At 33.2% G+C, this 21,721-nt stretch overlaps 8 protein-coding genes across 8 annotated transcripts; 3 read left to right on the forward strand and 5 right to left on the reverse strand.

Moving 5' to 3' along the window:
• Positions 1 to 173: 173 nt before the first annotated feature.
• Positions 174 to 3,023, reverse strand: Chro.80018 (hypothetical protein). The annotated part of the gene is made up of 1 exon (XM_662841.1): positions 174 to 3,023. The coding sequence occupies one exon, from the start codon at positions 3,021 to 3,023 to the stop codon at positions 174 to 176; it is 2,850 nt and encodes a 949-aa protein (XP_667933.1).
• Positions 3,024 to 3,410: 387 nt separating this feature from the next.
• On the reverse strand, positions 3,411 to 7,160 carry Chro.80019 (hypothetical protein). The annotated part of the gene is made up of 1 exon (XM_662842.1): positions 3,411 to 7,160. One exon carries the CDS (start codon positions 7,158 to 7,160, stop codon positions 3,411 to 3,413), a length of 3,750 nt encoding a protein of 1,249 aa, XP_667934.1.
• A 265-nt stretch (positions 7,161 to 7,425) lies between these two features.
• Chro.80020 (hypothetical protein) lies at positions 7,426 to 7,833 on the forward strand. The annotated part of the gene is made up of 1 exon (XM_662843.1): positions 7,426 to 7,833. The coding sequence occupies one exon, from the start codon at positions 7,426 to 7,428 to the stop codon at positions 7,831 to 7,833; it is 408 nt and encodes a 135-aa protein (XP_667935.1).
• Positions 7,834 to 7,963: 130 nt separating this feature from the next.
• Chro.80022 (hypothetical protein) lies at positions 7,964 to 8,332 on the reverse strand. The annotated part of the gene is made up of 1 exon (XM_662844.1): positions 7,964 to 8,332. One exon carries the CDS (start codon positions 8,330 to 8,332, stop codon positions 7,964 to 7,966), a length of 369 nt encoding a protein of 122 aa, XP_667936.1.
• Positions 8,333 to 8,892: 560 nt separating this feature from the next.
• Chro.80023 (hypothetical protein) lies at positions 8,893 to 10,239 on the reverse strand. The annotated part of the gene is made up of 1 exon (XM_662845.1): positions 8,893 to 10,239. One exon carries the CDS (start codon positions 10,237 to 10,239, stop codon positions 8,893 to 8,895), a length of 1,347 nt encoding a protein of 448 aa, XP_667937.1.
• Positions 10,240 to 11,000: 761 nt separating this feature from the next.
• On the forward strand, positions 11,001 to 12,782 carry Chro.80024 (hypothetical protein). Its single annotated transcript, XM_662846.1, has 1 exon — positions 11,001 to 12,782. The coding sequence occupies one exon, from the start codon at positions 11,001 to 11,003 to the stop codon at positions 12,780 to 12,782; it is 1,782 nt and encodes a 593-aa protein (XP_667938.1).
• A 3,259-nt stretch (positions 12,783 to 16,041) lies between these two features.
• On the forward strand, positions 16,042 to 16,902 carry Chro.80025 (TSP1 domain-containing protein TSP4 precursor). The annotated part of the gene is made up of 1 exon (XM_662847.1): positions 16,042 to 16,902. One exon carries the CDS (start codon positions 16,042 to 16,044, stop codon positions 16,900 to 16,902), a length of 861 nt encoding a protein of 286 aa, XP_667939.1.
• A 362-nt stretch (positions 16,903 to 17,264) lies between these two features.
• Positions 17,265 to 18,380, reverse strand: Chro.80026 (hypothetical protein). The annotated part of the gene is made up of 1 exon (XM_662848.1): positions 17,265 to 18,380. The coding sequence occupies one exon, from the start codon at positions 18,378 to 18,380 to the stop codon at positions 17,265 to 17,267; it is 1,116 nt and encodes a 371-aa protein (XP_667940.1).
• Positions 18,381 to 21,721: the final 3,341 nt, after the last annotated feature.

Raw genomic sequence — 21,721 nt, forward strand, 5'->3', positions numbered from 1 at the left:
ATTAACTCCTTTCAAGTAATATTATAATATAATAAACTAATGGTCTAGATTAGTTTTACTAAAATAAGACATTTTCTAACAAAATATTTTGATTAAATAATCTTATAAACTCTAAGTCGGTAATTGTCTAACTAAAACCAAGTTTTTACTTTTTTTTGATCATTTTTTATTAATCAGACAGATAATGCCTTTGATATTTCAGTAAGATTCGAATTTGAAAGAAATAGACTGAAAATTACAAATGTGTATTTAAGTTCATTGACTTTTTTTGCAAGATTATCATCAAAAAGAAGTCTAGCGTTACCTGAAAATGAATTCGAGTTCAATAAGTCTTCTAGTGAGGGTATTACTATCTCGCTATAAATTAAAGGCTTGATTATTACTTCTGTAAGTTCTAATTTTATGTCATTAATCATTTCTTCTTTTAGTTCTTTAAGCATTACCATTGGTCCGTCATACATAGTAGAAATATATCCCATTTTCTCTTTTTTCTCTTCTTTGAGATTTAGTTTTAATTCTTGGAAGTCATTATATAATTTAGACTCGGATATGAGTGAACTATTAGCATTAATATCTTGGCCTAAATTGACTATAGTAAAGTAAACAATATCAACAGACTCTAATAATATTGAAGCCATTGGAATCATAGGGCCTACCTTATGTCCAATTTTATTCCATTCTTTTCTAACATAGTTAATAAACTCTTTAACAATGCTTTGTTCAACAATAGGGACAGAAAAGGTTTCTGTGAAAACCTTTGGTGGGTAATAATCCAATTCAATCTTAATTTCATGGAATTTAGCTAAAATTATATCTTTGATCCTATATTTACCACCTTCGTCATTATCCAAATAATATTGACTCTTCTCGAAAGACTTACAAGAATCCACAAGCAGCATAACCTTTCCTGAAAATGCATTCAAAAGTTCAACTGTCTCTATTGAGTAACCCAAAACTAAAATAAGATTACTAATTCCCTGATTACCGGTAGATGAAGACTTAATAGGCATTATCAAAGTCTGGCCATTTCTTGATAAAGAGTCATTTGAAATATAAACCACAGTTTCTGAAAACCACTTCAAAATTATATTCTGATCAGAAGAACCACAGTGGGAACAAATAGATGAATATAAATCATGTATTGACCTTTTCATATTAAATTTATCTATATAACTGGAAATCAAAGATTCTGATAGGTATCCCAAAGTCTGCCCTGCTATATATATACGATTAAGGATGCAATACCAATCTAATATTCCACACTCTGATGGGAAAGTCGAAGGCTTATTAAACATTTCAAGGTACTCAGAATCTGGATTTCCCATAACCAATGTGAAAGCAGATTTTGCCCAACTGACAGCAGTTTTTGAAAGATCCTCCATCTGTAGAATATTATTATCCTCGTCAAATAACCCATCTATTGAACTTTTCTTTGTTAAAAATAACTTGTTAACATTTAAGTTTGTTATTAAGTCGAATGGAATAAACATTGAAGTTTCTTCATCTATATCTTTCCATTGTCTATAAACCAATAATAAATGTTCTACCAACTTCTCAAATATACAGTCTGTCTTGTTATCTCTTATGGCTACTCCATCCTTATATAAGGCTCTTCTTAGGAAAATTCTTAGTGCGTTCTGAAGATTGTAGATTAAAGTAATGCTCAGAATTTTCTTTGGTTCAACTAAAACAATTTTATTCATCTCTTCTATATACTTTTTTTTATCTATATAAGATGGAATATGCTTACTCGTATATGTTTTTATAGCATCATTTTCCTCAATATTTTTTATTTTCATAAAATTTTTATTTAAATCATTCCAAAGGTTATTCAAATATTCAGAATGAGATTTGAATAATGAAAAATATGTCTCAAGAAGCCATTCTGGTTTTTCGATGTTCGAAAGAGAACTATTTCTCGAAAAAAACAAAGGCTTGACCTTATTTGCAATATCAGTTCCGATCCTAGAAATTATTTCCTCGCAAACATTAATCTTTGAAATCTTGTAGTCATTACTCAATTCTATGCTCGCTGAACCATTTAGCTCTCTACATTCAAATCCTAATTCAATACAAATAGAAGCTAATACAAGCAAAATACCAATAGAATGAGAAATTCTCTCGTTTCTCTCTAGTTTAAAAAGATCTGGAGGGCTGTCCAAAACACATTGTGAAGATTTTCTGCTAAGAACTTGCTGTACTATTTTATCAAGCTGGCCCCAATCGCAATAATTTTTCAAAAACAAAGTAATCTGGTTAATTAAAATCTCCAAAATGTAATCCAAAATCCTTGAAATCTCACTGTACATAGAATTCTTTACGTTTAATTTAACATTTCTTCCATTTTCAATCAAGCTTATTTTTAATGTACAATCTTTTAAGTTGGATAATAAAGTATATATTTCCGAGCTTTTCAGGCTTTTTGATTTTTTCATTAAATCAGAAACTTGCTCAATTTTGTTTGATAATACAAGCAACTCTTTGAGATAATCACTCACCTGGGTTAAAACCTCCATTTTCTTTAAATCCAAGTAATCTACCTTATCTAATATAGATTCTTCACGGAAGTTTAAACCATCAAGCCTTTGTACTAAAGAATTTATCCTTATCACTACTTTATCCAACATTGACTCGTTCATGATAATGTTATTTGAATAATCAACTTTAGCATCCAAAAGCTTATTTTGAAGTTCATTCAATCTTTCATTTGCCACCACTTCCCTAGCTCTTATGAGATCCTTAACCTCTCCTACCCATTCCCTTATACTTGGTCTTCTTTTACGTGGGGAAGTTCTAATTGCATTGGTAATCTCACGGATCAAGATTTTAAGTTCTTTCTTTGAAGATACAGCATTTTCTTCCGCTGATTTGGATTTAATTATTGCTAATTTTTTAGAAATTGAGTGCCTCTTTAATAGTAAAGGTATAATATTTGTTCTACAAAATTCCTGTCTTTCTCGAAATTCAATGCAACAGGCTATGAATGAACGAGTTGGAGGTTTAAACGTGAGGTTTTTCAACATCTATCAACCACTAAGTATCCTTATATTATTAAAATTGCATTATTCTCTTCAGATTTTATTTTTTCATACTTTTTTATTTACCGTCTGAATTTACTCCATTAAATTTGCATTAAGAGACCCCGCTAAATTCACTCAAATACTTTAGACTTAAATTTGAATCCAAGATCAAAAAGATTCTTAAAATAAGTGATTAATTAGCTTATTAGGACTACTTTATTCCTAAACTACTTCTAATGTTGTTTCTGTCAGGTAGATAGGCTATATTTCACTAATTTTTATACAATTTATAACTTTACAAAAAGCAGTATCAGTATTGTTTAGTTATAGGATTAATCTACGTGATAAATCTCTTGAAATATAGAAATCAATTCTCAAATATTCCTCTGCCTAGTCCCACTCTATAAATATCCAGCCACTACGTTCAATTGCTCCTAAGATATTATTTAAGAAAGATACAGATTTGAGCTCAGATAAATAGTGACCTTTGTTAGAGTCTATTGATCTTCTAGGGAAAATAGGGTTTTTCTTAGTAGAAAGAATCTCAATATCACGGTGGAAAACTACTGTGAGAATCAGCTGGTCAAATAGCTTCTGGATATTAATGGATCTGTACCTTTTTAAAAGTTCCTTGTTATTACAATGATGAACGGAAAAGATGTCTAATCCAAAGTTGTCTTTATCAAACGAGCAGTACTCAGGAAGAAATCCTATAAGCTGAGAAATATCAGTTTTACCTTGTTCTTGAGATTCTTTGTCTCGACAATTTTCTATTAAAGGTGAATTATTGTACTGGCTTGGATCAAAAACTAACCAGTTCTGTAATACAACTTCTATCTTTGAAATTACCTGAGATATACTTTCGTTTACACTATCAATTTGTCTATCCAAGTTTAATTGCTGAAGAGAGCTTCTTCTTCGATTATTGGATGCAGGAGATGCAAACTTATTGAAAGGTGATGAAAGTAAGCTACTTCCAGGAGATATGACGGGGCTTTGCAAATGTTCTCTATGCTTAATAGAGCCTCCTAACCCAAATTGATGAAGGTTTTCATTATTAAAAACATCTTGTTCTGATTGTTTAACACAATCCCAAAGCCTCTCTACAGACTCATGATAAATTTTTACTAAGCCTAGTACTTTAAAGAATGTAAGCTGTGAACTTAGAAATCTAATTGGAGAAAATGGAATAAATACATTTTGCACTTGAATAAAGTTCCCTATTGAGAATATACTTGCTAGATTTTGCTCCCAATTTGAAGCTTGAAGAATTCCATGAGATTCTTTTAACTTTGAAATTTTATATCTGCTGTAATTTGGACCAATATTCTCAGTATTAGACGCCAATACAGTAATTAGTCTGATCATAATTGGTTCTAAAACTAACGGAATAATAAACTCGAACATACATGCATTAGATCGTGTAACGTACAATACAAATTGGTGATATTCAAGGGTGTCAATATCGCGAGATCCAGAAAGTTTTGTAATTTCCAGTGCAAACAATAATAGACAAAGAGGGTTTAGCTGACTCAGGAAGAATAACCCAATAACCACTTCACTTGTTGTTTGATTACAAGGATTTTCAGATAGTAGATTTTGCTCTAGAGACTTGAGTGATTCTCCCAAATAATTAGAACTGTGGCTTACTACACCTCCTCCATTGAATCCTGTGTGTCTGTGATTTATATATTGCAGAACCTTGAAGATTAGTTCAGATGAAGGAGAATAGTCTTGCCTAATTATCAGAAACTGGAAAATAGTTCCAAAAAGTAAAACAACGAATTCCAAATATGAAATCAAGGAATCTATATGTTCGGGAGAATTGCCTCCATCTCTACTGAATAGAGTATGTATTTCCCCATATAGTTGGTCTTGTAAGGTCATAGTAACTTGCATAGTTTCTGTAGGAAACTGAGTAATTAGATTATAAACCAATTTTTGAAAGCTTGGGATCTCTAAATTAGCTTGATGAGTTGAAAGTATTTTAAGTATATATTCCAATTTACATTCTTCAGATGAATACTCTAGCATTATCAAAAATACATCCAAGGACTGACTGTTGCTCTCAAGAATATAATTCAAATATTGTGAGACAAACCTATCTTTTTGGTTCTTGGAAAGATTATGTAAAGGATGCATAGAAATTGGATCAGAGAGTATTTCTAATTGAATGCTAGCTTGGGAAGGCTCCAAAGTATCGAAGTAATCCATAGAAGGCAATGAAGCCAAAGTGAACTCGTCAAAAATATTCACTGAGTAATTTTTGATATTATGCTTTTGAGAATTTTCAATTTCAAGATGGGCAATTGTAATCTGAGAGATAAACGCTTTAAGAGACCCAAGAGTTGAAGACTCATTTGATAATGTCGAAATATAATTCATAAAATTTTCAAGAGCTCGAACAAGGTCATCTGCATGTTCTCTAATGTTCAATGCAGAGACAATAATTCCCAAATATACTTGGAAAAAATGGCCTTCAAACGATGATTTACCTCCATCAAAATCTAAACATGCAATAGAATCAATTAAAGAATCAATTAGCTGCTTCTCTAGTTCCATCATATTGATTACGCCTTTGGTATCCTGGTCGTAGCAAAAGCAGCTGCTATTATAACCAATAATGTCTGTCTCATTATCTTTATCTAGTATTGAGACATTTCCCAAATCAATCCTTGTTTGAATACTATTGATCAAGTTATATTCAGAAATAGATTCACAATCCTCTGGTAAATAATAGCTTGTAAGTTCTGGATATAAATCCTGTGTTAATAGTTGCAACCTTTTAAATAAGGAGTTTTCCAACTTCTTCTCATGGTATGTCTTTCCGAGGAAAATATGATTTCTTCCTGACTGAGTTCTAGATTCCAGAAAGTCTGCCCAGCCGTTAAATATATTGATTTTCTCAGTGTGGAAAAGTGCAAACAACTTGTCAAAGTTGTCTCCTGCCACTGAATAAAGTTGGTCAAAGTCCCCACATAAGATTGAATAGAAAGAAAGCTCCCATTCTCCTAGTTTATTTTCCAACTTTGTATTTTGATTTCTATTTTCAGATATCAATTGTCTCAGAAAATGGAAAAGCAGTGGCCTATTTATATTACCTTCAGTTTCAATTTCAACCTCTTTAGAATTTGTGGAATCTTCAGAAGATGGAAATATTAAACTTCTCTCCATCAGGTCAATATATTCGAAAGAGACCTTAAACAAAGCATCATTTAAAGCTAATTCCCTATTTATTAAGCTCATAGAATTTACAGGTTGTCCTTCATTTGCTTTCCCAGTTAAAACCCCGTCCAATTCCATTGCATCATCCTCTTCATTATAATTAATCCACATATCATCAACTTTTGGTAGAACATCAATAAACTCTGAAAGATCTACATAGTGGTCACTTTGTTTCTCTGGATACAGATACGAATCCATTCCATCCACAAGGCATATTAACCAGTGAGCCTTTGCTCTCTCCCTAAGAAATGCATCCAGTTGCATTCTACAGCCTTTTCTAAGTAGCATAAACGCTATTTTGAATACCTCTTCGACACTTTCCCTATCTGATTGAGAAATTGCTGACTTGTCAACATTAAATGCCCAATCTAGACTATAAAATCGTTTTTGATTTCTTAAAGTTTTCCATAAAATCCTTGATTCTGGGTAATCCATGTAGTAAGTTTCTTTGAATACAATATCGTTCTGTTTATATGGATTTACTCTCGATTCCCATCTAAGCCATCTCAATACCCCCAAAACAACTCTGAAGATTGGAGAATATGCCATAGCATATCTCGAAACTTCACCTTCTGACATTTCTGGAATACTCAATAGCTTTCTATAACCATTCCCACCGCCACCAATATCAGTTCTAAACGTAAAACTTGCTTCAATCATGTTTCTTAAACTCTCACCTATTAACTCATTAATTGAAAGACACCAAAGTAACTTCCAACAGCTCAAAATATAAAACAAAGGCATTGTTGAATCACTAGGCTGAAAACCTGAATCATCTGAGCATCTTTGAATATATTCAAAAGCGGATAATTCTAGGTAGTTTGCCATAACTCTGACCCTCTCAAAGCTTGCTAGCCGTGATCCGGAGCTGTCATTGCTCTGAATGCTTCCTGAAGGAGAAAGGTTTTGAGACATGGTGAGCTCGATAAAGTATCTTTAACTACTTATTGCTCCCAAGTTTTTTAAACTGTCTCGTCCTCTCTTCTAATGAAAACCAATATATTGCTCCCAGTAATTAATTTTTATTTGCTTCCTTTTGCCTTAAATATATTCCTAGAAGGCGGGAACTTTGACCGGGCCTGTGTGGGGCATAATATAATGATTTAAAGATTTTGAATTCAAAAAAGAAAGTAGCAAAGCTTTAAATAAAAAAAAGAAGAAATAAGAAAAGAATATAGATATGTTAGGGGTTACGAAACTTCCAGGTCATGGTTCATCAACAAACGATCAGAATTCAAAAGATGATCCATCAAAGAGAGTAAACAACTGCCAGGTACAAAGTCCTGAGTTATATAAGAGATTTCTGGTTAGCACTGGTGTTTATGCGCTATTTGGTACAATTATTTCTGGAACTATTGGATCTATTGCATTAAAATCTCCAATATCAAGAAGGTTTGCGTTGGGAGTGGGTTTTGGAGCAGGATTGGGTTGGGGTGTCAAATCTGCCAATGATTTTATTAAATATACTGAGAGGAGGAACTTTGTCCCACCATTTCCTAAATCATCTGATGAGTGGATAGATAAAGGCGTTCTTACATTCCAGAAGTTCAAGAATGCTTTAAAGAATGCAGTTGATAAGAAGGAATAAATTCATTTCTGCATTATTAGTTAAGGGTTTTAAACGACAATTGAGTGGAAACTACTCAAAAGATTCTTTTATTAGGTCTTTAAGACCCAAATTTCCGAGTAAATTGCTTGGGCCTACAATACGATCAAAACTAATCTTCAATAAAAGCTTGAACTACTTTTTTGCACTTTCCTATACATACAAGCTTAGATTTGCTTCCATCATTAACTATATCGGATTCTCTATTTTGTGTCTCTGAGTGGGGCTTTATTTCTGAACTGCTGTTAGCTCTGTTTTGATCGCTCATTTCTACGTCTTTATCATCATTTAAATCGTTATGCAGATGATTCTCATTTATCCCTGTTTTTGGTTTTCCATCCGATGGATCTTTATTTGTAGGTTCAGTATCAGCAAAAAATAAGCATGTTCCCACAGTCTCCATGTTTTTTCCCTGAAGCTTCAACGTCATAGATTCTTGTTCAGGATTATCGTGGGGCTGGATTACCAACTCAAAATCCATTTTTTCATCATTCTCCTGGAAGTTCTAAATTTAATTGATAAAATTAACTTTTATTTGGTTCAACTTACTATATTTTCAATCATTACCTTCATTCCCTCAAAAATTTCAAATCTAGATAGTTCTGGAATATCAACAAATACTATTTCATCCTCTACTATTTGTTGATCTGGAGATAAATCAGTCATCATCTTTGTAGAGGAACTTTTCTCCTACCTTAGGATGTTGAACTTGTATTTATTTGAGAGTTTTACCTCCAAATTCTATTTTTTCCAGGCTTTTTTTCTTAATTTATTTTTCAAAACTTTAAATCATATTGTTATTATAGGCAGCTCAGTACCCGCAATAAAAAACATAAAAATTCACTTGGTCACTTTGAATCTTAAAATTTTAGTTGATTGAATAAATAAAAATTTTGAGAAATATAAAATATTAAAAAAATATAATTTGCATAGATTGTAAAATAAATACGTCAACTTAGCTCAAAAAACCAAATATACAAGGTTAATATAAATATAATGCTTATAAAAAGAAGAAAAAAAAAGAAAGTATAATACAAAGAACTATTCAGCTTTAACAAAAGAGTTATTCAACTGGTAATCTGGGGTTTCCTCACCAATGAGCTTCTTAGTTTCCAAGATGAGATCCTGAACCTCTCTAATCTCTGGAAGAAATTCTTTATATTTTGAAGCATGATAATTCTTCCTAATCATTTTAAAAGCTTCCAAACTGCTATAATACTTGTTAGTAAGTGGATCTAAATACTTGGCAGGAACGCCATAAACGCTACATATTGGTGGATAATTACCATCTTCCCTTTTGACATGCAAATTAGTATTTGAATCCTTTTTTTGGTCTAAATGTTGAGGAATATTCCCATCAGTATATATAATCATCTCCCTACAATATTCATCACTATTAAGTATTTCATCAGAGTTGTTTTTTTCTGATTCCATAAGACGGTAAGATGACCAAGATATATAAATGTTAAGAGAACCAGATTGTAGTTGTTTTCTTATACTAGCAGAAGTGTTGTCCAAATATCTTTTATGCTCTTCAAATGCCTCCAATTGATTTAAGCTTTCTATATTCATTTTCTCAATTTCCTTGCAGGCTTCAAGTCTTTCTTCCTGAGTCATAACTGTTTTTGCCTGTTCTTTAGAAGTGGAACTCTTCTTTAATCTTTTTCTGTTTGTCCTGTCTTGGGCCTCCTCATCTCTCCTTTTAATGGATTCTTGTAAATCTTGTTTCTTTTGAGTTGTGGATGCTCTAACTGACATTGTTCTAGGTTCCAGCACAGCTGGGCTCTTCTTCACAATACCAGTCTTCTTTGTCCCGCTTGTTTTTTTCCTAGCCTTTTTAAGCATTTCCTTCTGAGCAGACTTTAAAAATAATGATGGGTCCTTATACTTTCCGCTAAACATTCGTTTAGGTTTTTTAGGCTTTTTACCATCGATCACGTCATCATCATCATCTTCCGCCATAGCCTCCATTTCCTCTTCCATCCCATCATCAGATTGGTTATCATTCTCAGAATCTGTGCTTGTGTCCTCACCTCCCAGCATCTCAAGCTCAACCTTCTCATCCTCTGAAGACCATCCACTGTCTTCCTCCTCTTCTTCCCATGTATCATGGCCCCAAAACTTAACATCTTTTTCCTCCTCTTCACCTAGAAGCTGAGTGTATCTTTTCCCTCTAGAAGCTCTCTCTGGAAGGACCTTTTTTTCTACTTCTTCATCCTCCTCACTACCTTCCTCACTGCTCTCATCATCCTCATCATCTGTAACCTCATCTTCAATTTCATCAATATTCATCTCCACTTCTCTAACATCTTCATCTACGTCATCTCCACTTGCCTCTCCCTCGTCAAAATCACAGTCATGATTACTCTTTTGATATTCCTGAGTCATCCTTGTTATTAGTAATATTATTTATTATAGAACAACCAGTATGGCGCCAGCGCCAATGCGCGTTTAGTCAACGACTTTTCATTTAGAAGCCACAAAAATAAAAATAAATTCTGGAAAGCAACAAGGCAGCGAAAGAATAAAATTAGTGAATAATTTGCAATGAAGTTTTAAAAGCTGCCAATTTTTCCAGTATTTACAGCAATTTTAAGTCAAGAATTTAGTTAATACCTTTGTGGGGAAAGAAGCGCAGTTTCGTAAAGTAGGTCTAAAGACTAAAATAATAAGAAAATAACATTTTAGTATAAGTGAGAAACAGAGCTGGAATTGAAATTGATGTAATTAATTCTATCATAATTTCTATTTTTGAGAAGAAAACCTAGGAAAAAATTATAAATTTCTATTAATTATTCCGTATCTTACTAGTTAGTACCGCTAAAATTGGGAAGGGTTCAGCATGTAGGAAAACAGTTAGAGGGAAACGGGGGTGAAAAGGAGTAAATTAGTAAATGTCGTCGTAAATAAAGGATTTAATGAAAATTTTGAGAATTTTAAGATGAAATAATAACAATAATTGGTTTTTTTGACCTTACATAAACTCTTAAAGCTGGTGATTGAAATCATTATAAATAATTGTTTGTAAATTAAATAGAATTGTTAACCTTTTTGAAATGATAAGTTATAACTGACCAGCTTGTTTAAAAGAAAACAAAATATAAAAATAAATAAGAAACTAAGAAAAATACTAACGCTTCTTTAATAGAATGGGTGAGACTCCAGATACTGGAAGCTCCAGTAAACAATATCTAGGCAATGAACTAGTATTAAACAGTGAAAATCAGCAATGGAATATTGAAAACACTACAGGACAAGATTCTGGAATTCACATTTTAAAACAAGGATGTTCTGCAAATTCTGATTCGAGAACAATTAACAAAGGATGCCAAATTGGACTATTTGGCTCGAATCCTTGTTCATATAGAGGGAACTACGAAAATGTTGATAATAAACAGGATATTTGTATAAAAGGAGGAATTGATCAAAACAAGCAATTTGAAATCGTAAGTTCAGGATATGTGACCCCAAGAACGGAATATGTTTCTCAAACCCCAGAAGTATCGTCTTCTGGAGAGAATTACAGTTTCCATTCAGTCCAATCCCCAACAGGAATTGGGCTAAGTACAACATATTTGAATTATAAAGCTTCTGCACAGATATCTGAAGCTGATTTAGCTTGCAGGATATACGGTGGTACAGTTAGTAATCATAACAGCAATGCCAACAGTCCCATTGATCCAAATATTACTCTAACTGGTTTGGTTCATAACACTGGAGAGGAGCTTAAATCCCCTTCAGTTCCTCGAGCAGTTGAACAAGAATATTTCTATGGTAGTAATACTAGAAGAGAAAGGGTTTATTCGGATTATAGGGCTGTAACAGAGAAAGATGTTTGTTTATACAATCTTGAGGAATCCACCAACCACTCTGCTGTGATTGAAGTTTCGGAGGATGGTGGAGTTAGAGGAAATAATACCGGATTTGGTGCTGGAATTGGGGTTGGAACTCTTTCTGAAACTGGAAATGGGGTCAAGTCTCTACCAACTAATTACCATTATAGCAATTATTATTGTAATTCAAACTCTGTGCAACCTTGTATTGAGCCTTCAGAAGGCTCTTCAACGTATATTTATGGCGTCTCAGATGTTAATAGAGAGGTAAATTACTCCTACCAGCCAGCTTTCGCTGAATATGTTGATTATAATGCTCCAAAAACTGGTAGCTACGTAAACGATGGGGTTAGGGCTAAATCGTGTACAGAGGCTATACGAGAAAATGCAAATAGTGTAGGAGGGATCATATCTTATAGCCAAAATACCAATAATTACACGGAAAATCATTGTAATTACTATCCAATTTACGGAAGTTCCACCCCTCCTTCCCACCTTGGCCCTAACCATCAAACGATTCAAATTGCCCCGCTAAGAGGAATAGACCTCAATTCTGAGAATGCTTCTCAATATCAAACTGAGAAAATCAATGAAACCTACGAAAGATTTGTGCATCCAAGCATGCCAACAGCAGGAAGGGTATCAGGAGTCACTGGTTTGCCTGCTCCTCCGACTTTAGCCACTCCTCCAGGTTTGGCAACACCTCCGAGTGCCCCAGTACTGCCTGGAATTAATGGATTCCATGCAACTATTATTACAAACTCTCTCCATGACTTCACGACGTATCAAGTTGGAGCAGGTCAAATTGATAATGCAGATGAACACTTTGCAAGAAAGCGAAGGAGACCAGGAACCGTTGGGAATGATCGAAACTTTTATATCGTAGATTTCATTTGTGAGATTCCTGTGAATATCAAGACCTTGTTTATGAAAATTGTGAAAGAATCCGCAGAAGGATCAAGGATTCTCAGAGAATTCTCCCTAGGGTCTCTTGCTATGAGAAGATCCGGAAGCCTTACTCCAACCGTAATAAAATGCTTCTTCCACAGCTACAGAGACGGAATTTCAAGACTTCAGTGCAAGTCAAAACGCCCATGAGGGACGCCCATTTTTATTTGTAATTAATGAGACAAAGCTATCGCGACCATGGGTTTTTTGTCCAAATATTAAGTGCATTAAGAGAGCAAAAAGCTCTGGTAAATTGAAAGGTAGGATCAAAGTGTACGAGTATTGTCCAGGATCAGATAAGATGATCTTATCCCCAAGGTTCTTGAAATGTGCGAGAGGTTTTCTAACATCAGACTACTACTTTTGTGCAACCCTATGTCCTCAACAAAAGTATGCAGATCATGAATCCAATTTCTGGGGGGAAGACTTTACTACAGGATTCGGTGGAAATCTAATTCAAGAAACTCTTACTAGTGAGACTGAAAACGGAGGAAGTGGCCTCGTTCTTGCTGATTACATTCTCTTTTGCAATTCAAGGCACCAATTTGTGGCCACTTTTCGTAGATTCTCTATTGGCGCCAGACCCAAAACTCCCCCCGTAAAGAATTCCTCCTACGTAAATACGAGCTCTCCTGATGAGATCTTTGGTGATGAAGCTGAAATATGCCTTGTCAACATTATGACTTCTGTAATCCGTAGTCTTGAAGGTTCCAATGAACCTACAATATATACTTCAACTGACAAATTTATTCAGGAAGTCTCGATAAATCCTGGAGGAACAACAATTACCCAACCCAACGGTTATAATAGACAAATCATGCAAACAATTAATTCTAGGGATTACCCATTTGGGAATCCATCCAGAGGAAATAATATTTCAATTGAACCTGATGAAACTAATTTTGTTGGGACAAACTCGGAGTCTACATTAAGAAGGAGGGCTGAAGGAATTGTAGCATCAAGCAAATGGAATGAGAGTCCTAACTCTTCCCTTTCCGGAGCTCAAAGTTTTCAACAACTTTCTGATCCCAGTGGAGGGCAGTATATCTATAATTCAGAGGACTTTATCGGAGTTAAGAAGGATGAGAGAGCGAGCATATATGTTCCAAGTTCGAGTTTGGAAATCGAAGATCCGTTTTCGAATAAGCTTGAAACTTATTCTACAGGTTATACTGATGAAGACTCATTTTCTACTTTTAATGATTCTGGAGCCCAATTATCTTTTAGTTTTGATCCACAGGATGCCTTAGTTGTTGAGTCATCCACTAATTGGGTTTTAGATGTTTTGCTCAATAAGACATCAGAAAATCAGACCTATACACAGAATCAGATTCAAAATTCCCAAGGCTTACAATCTCACCAGCCTAGAAATTTCTCAAATGACTTAACTCCATTTGATCGTTCTTATGATACTTCAGCACTTAAGAATCAGAGCAACTCCACCATGAGCGCTAACCAGAATCCTAATATTGTTGGCAATCTTGTAACTAATAACGACGGATTTGATTACGAAAATGAAAACATCTCTACAGGAAATGACAATAATTCCTATTGAATAATTAATTGTCTCATTCTTGACGGAATTCAGTCCAACTTTGATCTTGTGGTTACACAAATGCCAAAAGCGAGGAGAGGCTAAAGCGTCTGGCACTTCCTGTCAACATCTCAGTAAATAATAATCAACATCTAGATCACCTTTACGCTATTTAAATTCAAATACATACTTATTAAGCCAGCATTTTTCTCAATCCTTAGGCTTTAAAGATGTTAAAAATTACCTATAACTATTACAATTATATATATATATATAAATATACATCCTTACAATTGTCGCCTTGTATGCTATATTAGCCATATGTATCAATCTTCAATCGAATATTTGCAAAGTAGAAAATCAATAGAGTGAATCTCTGATCTACTGGATATTCTATTGTAGTTTGATTAATGGACGCTTTAATAGTAGAAAATGGGATTATTAATTATATCTTTCAATCAATATTCATTTATATATCTTTTTTTTGTCTGATCTATTTGTTTCACGAAAGGAAGTTTCTTTTAGGTTGGTTATATATATTAATGTTTGTCTTGATATTTATTTCAAATTTGCTCAGGTAAAATAGCCAAATACACATTACGTAATCTTAATCCTCGAATACAGTTTCATATTCATAGTTCTCGTCTCAAATAATTTCAGAAAGCTACTATTACATATTATTACAATTACTACAGTAACAAATATGCTTTTTACTGCTAATACTACTTCGAAACTATTAGAACTTAATTACTATTTTGAAAGTGTCGTTACCAGACCCTAAATCTAGAGTTACTACTACTTCCTAGAGCTCCTCCAAATAATGCTCAATGATGCTTTAACCCCTATTAACTTAATAAGCATCCCTTCTCACTTTTCCCCCACTCTAATCTTTAAAATTAACTGTTTATTTTGAAAATGACTCTCATATTACAATTGAATTGAGAGTCACCGCCAAAACTTATAACTGGTACCGGGTACATAAAAATAACAAGAAATTATTTGAGTAAAAAAAAATCCTCAGAATATAACTGGTAGATAATTAATTAACCCACACTGACACACATTGTACTGCAAAGTTATATATAATCAAAATAGAGAAAAAATCTCTATTTTATGTGAGATTGAAGCTACAAAAAGTAGCAGTTTTATTTAGTATTGCTTTCAGAATTTGTAAATAATTTGCTATTTTCAACCAAAAATATTAGTTTAAGCAGAATTTTAATGGAAAGAAATATCAGAACTAGAGTTTTATGGATTAATTATATAAAATGTTTCAAAAAATCCTTACTTTTACTACCCTATTAATCTCTCTCTTAATCATATACATTAATGTTTCATGGAGTAACAAATACATTACCCCAGAAAAATTTTCTGAAACACACCCAGACTCAGCTATGATGAAGTTAGTTTCTCCTGAAAATAGTGTTCCAATAGATATTCCTGATTTACCAGCCTCAAACATTACAAAAAAATACTGTCCTATTTATGGGCTTAATATGAAGGGACTATTTTGTTTGGGATGGAATAGCATTAAGATTAAAAAGGCTGATTCTTGGCAAGAATGTGCATCTTTTTGTATGGGACTATGTTGCATTCTTCTTTATTAAGTGTAAGAAATGGAGCTATGATGTAGAAAAAAAGAAATGTTTGATCAAAAGTGGGGATAGATTATGCAAGTACCCTGATGAAAATTATATATCAGGCCTAAAAAATGCTTCAGAGGTTGGTCCTTGCTCTACTACATGCAAAGTTGGCGACTGGAGTGCTTGGACTCCCTGTAGTTCTTATTGCGCTGGAATCACTCAAAGAGTAAGACATGTCATTAGATCTCCAGTTTACAAGTCTGAAATCTGCCCAAGGTTGATTGAAACCGCTATGTGCAAGGGAAGTCCTGATTGTCCTTCAAATTGTCCAAACTACCATGTGGTTGGTCTTGGATGGGGATGTAAGGTAGAAATGAATAGAGGAGGTGGAACAATGAGAAAATATGTTAATACTTGGCATGAGTGTCTTGGCCTTTGCAAAATTACTGAGAATTGTACTTATTGGTCATTCCAAGGGATCTCTGGAGTTGAAACTTGTTTATTAGTTATTGGTGAGGTTGGGTGTACATATCACGCTCTTGGATGGATATCTGGAGATGTTAATGTTGTTGCAATAGATTGTCCCGTCAAATGTTTTGTAGGTGAATGGTCTAGCTGGTCAAAATGCCCAAATGACGATGTTTGTACACAAAACTCCATATCAAAGAGAAGTAGGCCTCTTATTTCTACTCCTCCAGATATGAATCAAAAAATGTGTCCTCACCTTACTGAGAGCATAATGTGCGAATGTGCTACAAAAATGACAAGAAATACAGCATTTGATGACTTTAATAGAAACTTAATCTCCTACAATAACTCTACTACTCAAGATTCTTTTAAAAATAATCCAGAAATTAGAAGAATGTCAGCATCGACTAATAGGATGTCTAGGTCTAAAATGGGAGCATACTCAACTGAAAACCTTCTTAAAAACCTTTATTTTGATTTTAGAGAAAACTATCAAATTTTAAATGATCAAAATCATTCATATCCTAGAACACAAGTGGATGAAGAAAGTCAGAACGAAGATTTTACATTGAGAAAGGGAATAGATAACTCATATGATATTCACTTTGCTCTATCATCGTACTTGCTTGGAGTTAACTATACAAACTTCCGAAATTCTACATTAGATCCAAATTTGTTCAACTAAAGTTTAAATGTGGAGCATATACATTTTTTTGAGCTTAATATTTTTAATATTAATTTTAATGTTAATTAAAATAATTCAAAAAAAAAGTGTATTAAACCACGCTGATAACTTACTTCCAAGTTAATAAATTATTCAAGGGAACAAATCTTCCCATCACTAACTTTATTATCTCTTGGGAGCAAACACCTGAAATATATGAAGATGTCACAAATTCTTCTTTTATCTCAAAGCTAGAATAATTTTATTTAAAGAAATAGAAAAGTTAATAAATGTGTATAATTAAATAGGGATTCTCCAAATTCTGTTTGCACTTTTTTTTATAAATTTTGTATAAATCTATAAAGTGTTTATTTTAAACCAACTTACCTCTGAATAAAATCAGGGGGTATTTGTATATATTCTAATCTTAATGACTTTAGATAATTTTGAAAATTTGTTTTAATTTCTTCAGAATCTTTAATTAATCCTTTATCAATATGGATATAGTCCAAAAAGTCCAGAAATAAAAACTCTATAAGCTGGGACTCTTGAGATCTATCTTCCAAAAAAACTTCCACAAGTCTTTCTGTTAGAGCTGGATCCACATTACTAATTTTGTTTTGTATTTCTCCCCACCTAAAGGATGTATTTTTGAATTCTATGAATCTTAAACAGTATAAGTGTCTACAAACAAATTGAACCAATTCGTCAGAGATATTGAGATCGAAATCAGAATTGGAAATGTTCATTTTTCCAGTATTACTATTGGAAATCCAGGAAACGTCCAAAGTATACTGTTCATGAAATATCTTTTGGAGTTGAAGATAAGAAACAGTTTCACAATGCATTTCTGGTAGCTCTTTGTTGACAGGAAGTCTTCCAAAGTCGTTCAGAAACTTGTAAATCCAACTTAATACTATTTGATATTTTACATTTATAGTAGAAAAAGATCCTTTATTTAAAGAAAACTGGCCATAAAAATTACTATACAATTTCTGAGATTCAATTAATTGAAATATTTGATCTCCAAGAAGATCTTCAGGATCTGAAAACACCAAATATTGATATCTTTTTGCTTCAATATAATTTGGAAAATCATAATCTTTTAGAATTTGTTCCAAACTTTCTTTAAATCTCTTTTTGAGATTCTCTCGATCCATCCCAAACTCCGATCCTCGAAACAAACCGGCGTTTAACCCAATATAAACTAACAATATTGGAAATGGTATTTTAGACAAAAAATCATTTAATCCAGATGAGCTATCTTCCAACTCTTTAAAATCAATTTCAGAAGCAAGATTGATTAATGATTCAATTGGCTTAAAAAGCTGAAGTCCGTGAAGCTTTGCAAGGTTCTTGCTTTCAGCAGAAAGATCAAAAGTTACATACATTTGATTTGTGCTAAACACCTGATATTGTCCAAGTTCACCCCTTGACTTGAGGCTTATTATAAAACAACTTGAGATTCCTTGGACCATTTTTCGCCAAATTGTACACATTTTCAACAATATTACCAGGGAGATTACAACAAACAACTACACTGTACTCTAAAGGATGGGAGTTTAGAGGTTCGTTCATAAGAGTCTCCAAATATTTTTCTGGAGATTCCAATACACTTTTAATTCTGATATTAACTTGCAGACTTAACAAAAATCTTTTAGTAGATATATTTTTGGCTGATTTACAATGTTTGCTTTCTCACCATCAAGGCTAAGGCATATACCATAATCTTCCTCAGTAGCGATTTGGTAGTCCACCAATACTATCTCTCCAATTCCGGAAGATGCTAATGAAATTGCCAATTCTGAGGTTAATATAGAAGACGACCCTAAAATTAATATTTTAGAGTTTTTTAAAGCTTCTTCCCCTACTACACCCCATATAAGTCTTTCTCTAGACCTAAATTGATCCATTATAGTGCCTTTTTATCCTTCTTTACTTTTTGCAGTACTCTTAGTTTTTTCCTTTTCTCCTAGGCTTTTAGGAAATACTATTTTTTAAATTAACTCAAGTAGGAATAAACCTGCTTTCTAAAAATATTTTCTCAAACGTTTTGACCACACTTTCTCTCTCTAGTGTGCCTCATTTTAAGATTTTTTACGAAACTTTTAATTCTCTCTAATTCAGCTCGGTTTGTTTCTTCATCTTGAATAATCATAATTAAACAACTGGTGGCGCCGGCGCTAACATGTCTTTTTTGCCTTTTAGAGGTAAATCAATTAATAAAGAGAGTAAAAACAATGTTCTTTTCTTATTCCTTCTAAATTGAAAGAATAGAAAGAATTGAGGAGAGCTGCTAACTTTAATTAACGAGATCTTAAATCGCTGGCCTTTGTTTTTTTTAAGCTCAACTAAGAAGTTTCAATTTTCTAGTTGCTATAATAACTAAGATATAGTCAATAAATGAAAAATTGATTGCAAATAGTGAGTATATTTTGTCTTGAACATAATATATAATTCATTTGAAAGGAGCTGAAAAAATGTCAGGTGAAAAGAAAGTTAAATTTTCTGATAATGACTTCATTGAAGTGGATACAATCCAAGTTAAAGATGAGGAAATGGAGGATTTTCAAAGTAAAATGGAAGAAGTCACTAAGCTTGATGGAAACGGTACTAAAATGTTGAACACTGATGTAAATATGAATTTAGATATGGATTTAGGTGATTTAAAAGAGAAGAAAACTTTTCTAATAAATGACACAGAGAAATCATCTTCCCAAGGTCTATTTGATACTAAAATGGAGATTGAAGAAAGTAAAAATGATAAGTTGGATGATTTATTGAAACCAGTAAATACTATGAAAGATAAGTGGAGACTTCTTCCATATTTTTTAAAGACTGAAGGTTTAGTTAAGCACCATATTGATTCCTATAACTACTTTGTGACCACGGAAATACAAAGTATTGTTCGAGCAAATGCTAATCGAATGATCAGAAGTGACGTGGATCCCTCATTTTTTATAGAGTTCTTGGATGCTAGGGTTGGAATGCCAAAGCTTGAGGAAAATATGATTACTGTTGACTTGACTCCTATGATGTGTAGGATGAGAGATATTACTTACGCCGCACCAATCTTTGTAGATGTTGACTATGTAAGAGGAAACAGTGTTGTCAGGAAGAAGAACGTAGAGATTGGTAGGATTCCTGTTATGTTAAGATCTAAAGTGTGTATTTTGCATGGAAAAACTGCAGCTGAAATGGTAAAGCTTAATGAATGTCCTCACGATCCAGGTGGCTATTTTGTAGTTAAAGGAACAGAAAAGGCTATTCTAATGCAAGAGCAGCTTAGTAAAAATAGAATCATTGTAGAATTAGATAATAAACACAACTATTGTGCAACAGTTACTTCTACAACTGCTGAAAGTAAAAGCAGAACTCTTGTAGTCTTTAAGAACGGGAAGTTATATTTACGTCACAATTCATTTTCTGATGAAATACCTCTCTGTATTGTCCTTAAAGCAATGGGAATTGAAACTGAACAAGAAATATTCTTTATGATTGGAAACGAGCCTCATCACCAAGAAGGAATTATAAACTCCCTTCAAGAGGTACATCAAGAAGGGATTTTCACTCAGAGACAAGCACTACTTTTTATGTCAAAGAAAGCTAAATCTAAGTTTAAATCGACTTTTGGCTCTAGTCGAGGTTTTGATAAATCTTCTAATGTGGAAGAAAGCGCTGAGAATTCTGGCTTTACTGAATTTGGAGGCTCAAAAAGTTCATTATGTGGCACTAGTATTGATGATGTTCTTGAAACCCTAAATAGAGTATTACTTTCACATATTGGAACTATTTATACTGATCTCCATCCGAAAGCCTTATTTCTCTGTTTAATGGCAAAAAGAGTTTTGGATGCTTCTGAAGATAATTCTCTACTGGATGACAAAGACTATTATGGTAATAAAAGGATTGAATTGGCTGGACAACTTATTTCTATCTTATTTGAAGACCTTTTTAAGAGGTTTTCAGTTCTTACTAAAAAACAAATCGATCAAACTTTGATTCGTTATTTCCAAACAAGAGATGCCAGTAAAGCAGGCACAGGAAGAGACGATTCAAACTCGACATATCCTGATTGCTTTAGAAACCTTCCAACTGATATTATTACAAGAGGAATGCAAACTGCTCTTAGTACTGGAAATTGGTCAATTAAACGTTTTAGAATGGAAAGGAGTGGAATGACACAAGTTCTAACTAGATTTTCATATATTGCATCTCTTGGAATTATGACACGAGTTGACTCCCAATTTGAAAAGGCTAGAAAGGTTAGTGGTCCTAGAGCTCTACAACCTTCTCAATGGGGAATTTTGTGTCCTTGTGATACTCCAGAAGGAGAATCTTGTGGATTAGTAAAGAACTTAGCTTTGACTACTCATATTACTACTGATCATTGTCCGCAATATCTAACTAGTCTATTATTTACACTAGGAGTTCAAGATATTTCATCATGTTCATATCTTGACTTTAATACTAAACAATCTGAAAAGTTATCAAATAAAGATTTGAAAAACGAATCTTCCGGAAAGAATAATGTAAAAAAGCACTATTATGTATCTATTAATGGTTCTCTTTTAGGAGTTCATAGAAAACCTGAGTTGCTTGCAAGCCAGCTCAGAAATTTGAGAAGAAAAGGGTTTATTGGACAATTTGTATCCATTTTTTGTAATCATATCCATTCGTCTGTTCAGATTGCCACGGATGGAGGAAGACTTTGTAGGCCCTTGATTATCGTAGATAAAGGAGTTCCAAGATTAAAAGAAGAACATATTGAGCAGTTAAAAAGAGGTGAAATCATTTTTAGCGATTTTATTTCTCAAGGTATTTTAGAATGGATTGATGA

This window comes from Cryptosporidium hominis (genome assembly GCF_000006425.1).
Source record: "Cryptosporidium hominis TU502 chromosome 8 CHRO018011, whole genome shotgun sequence".
Taxonomy (NCBI): Eukaryota; Apicomplexa; class Conoidasida; order Eucoccidiorida; family Cryptosporidiidae; genus Cryptosporidium; species Cryptosporidium hominis.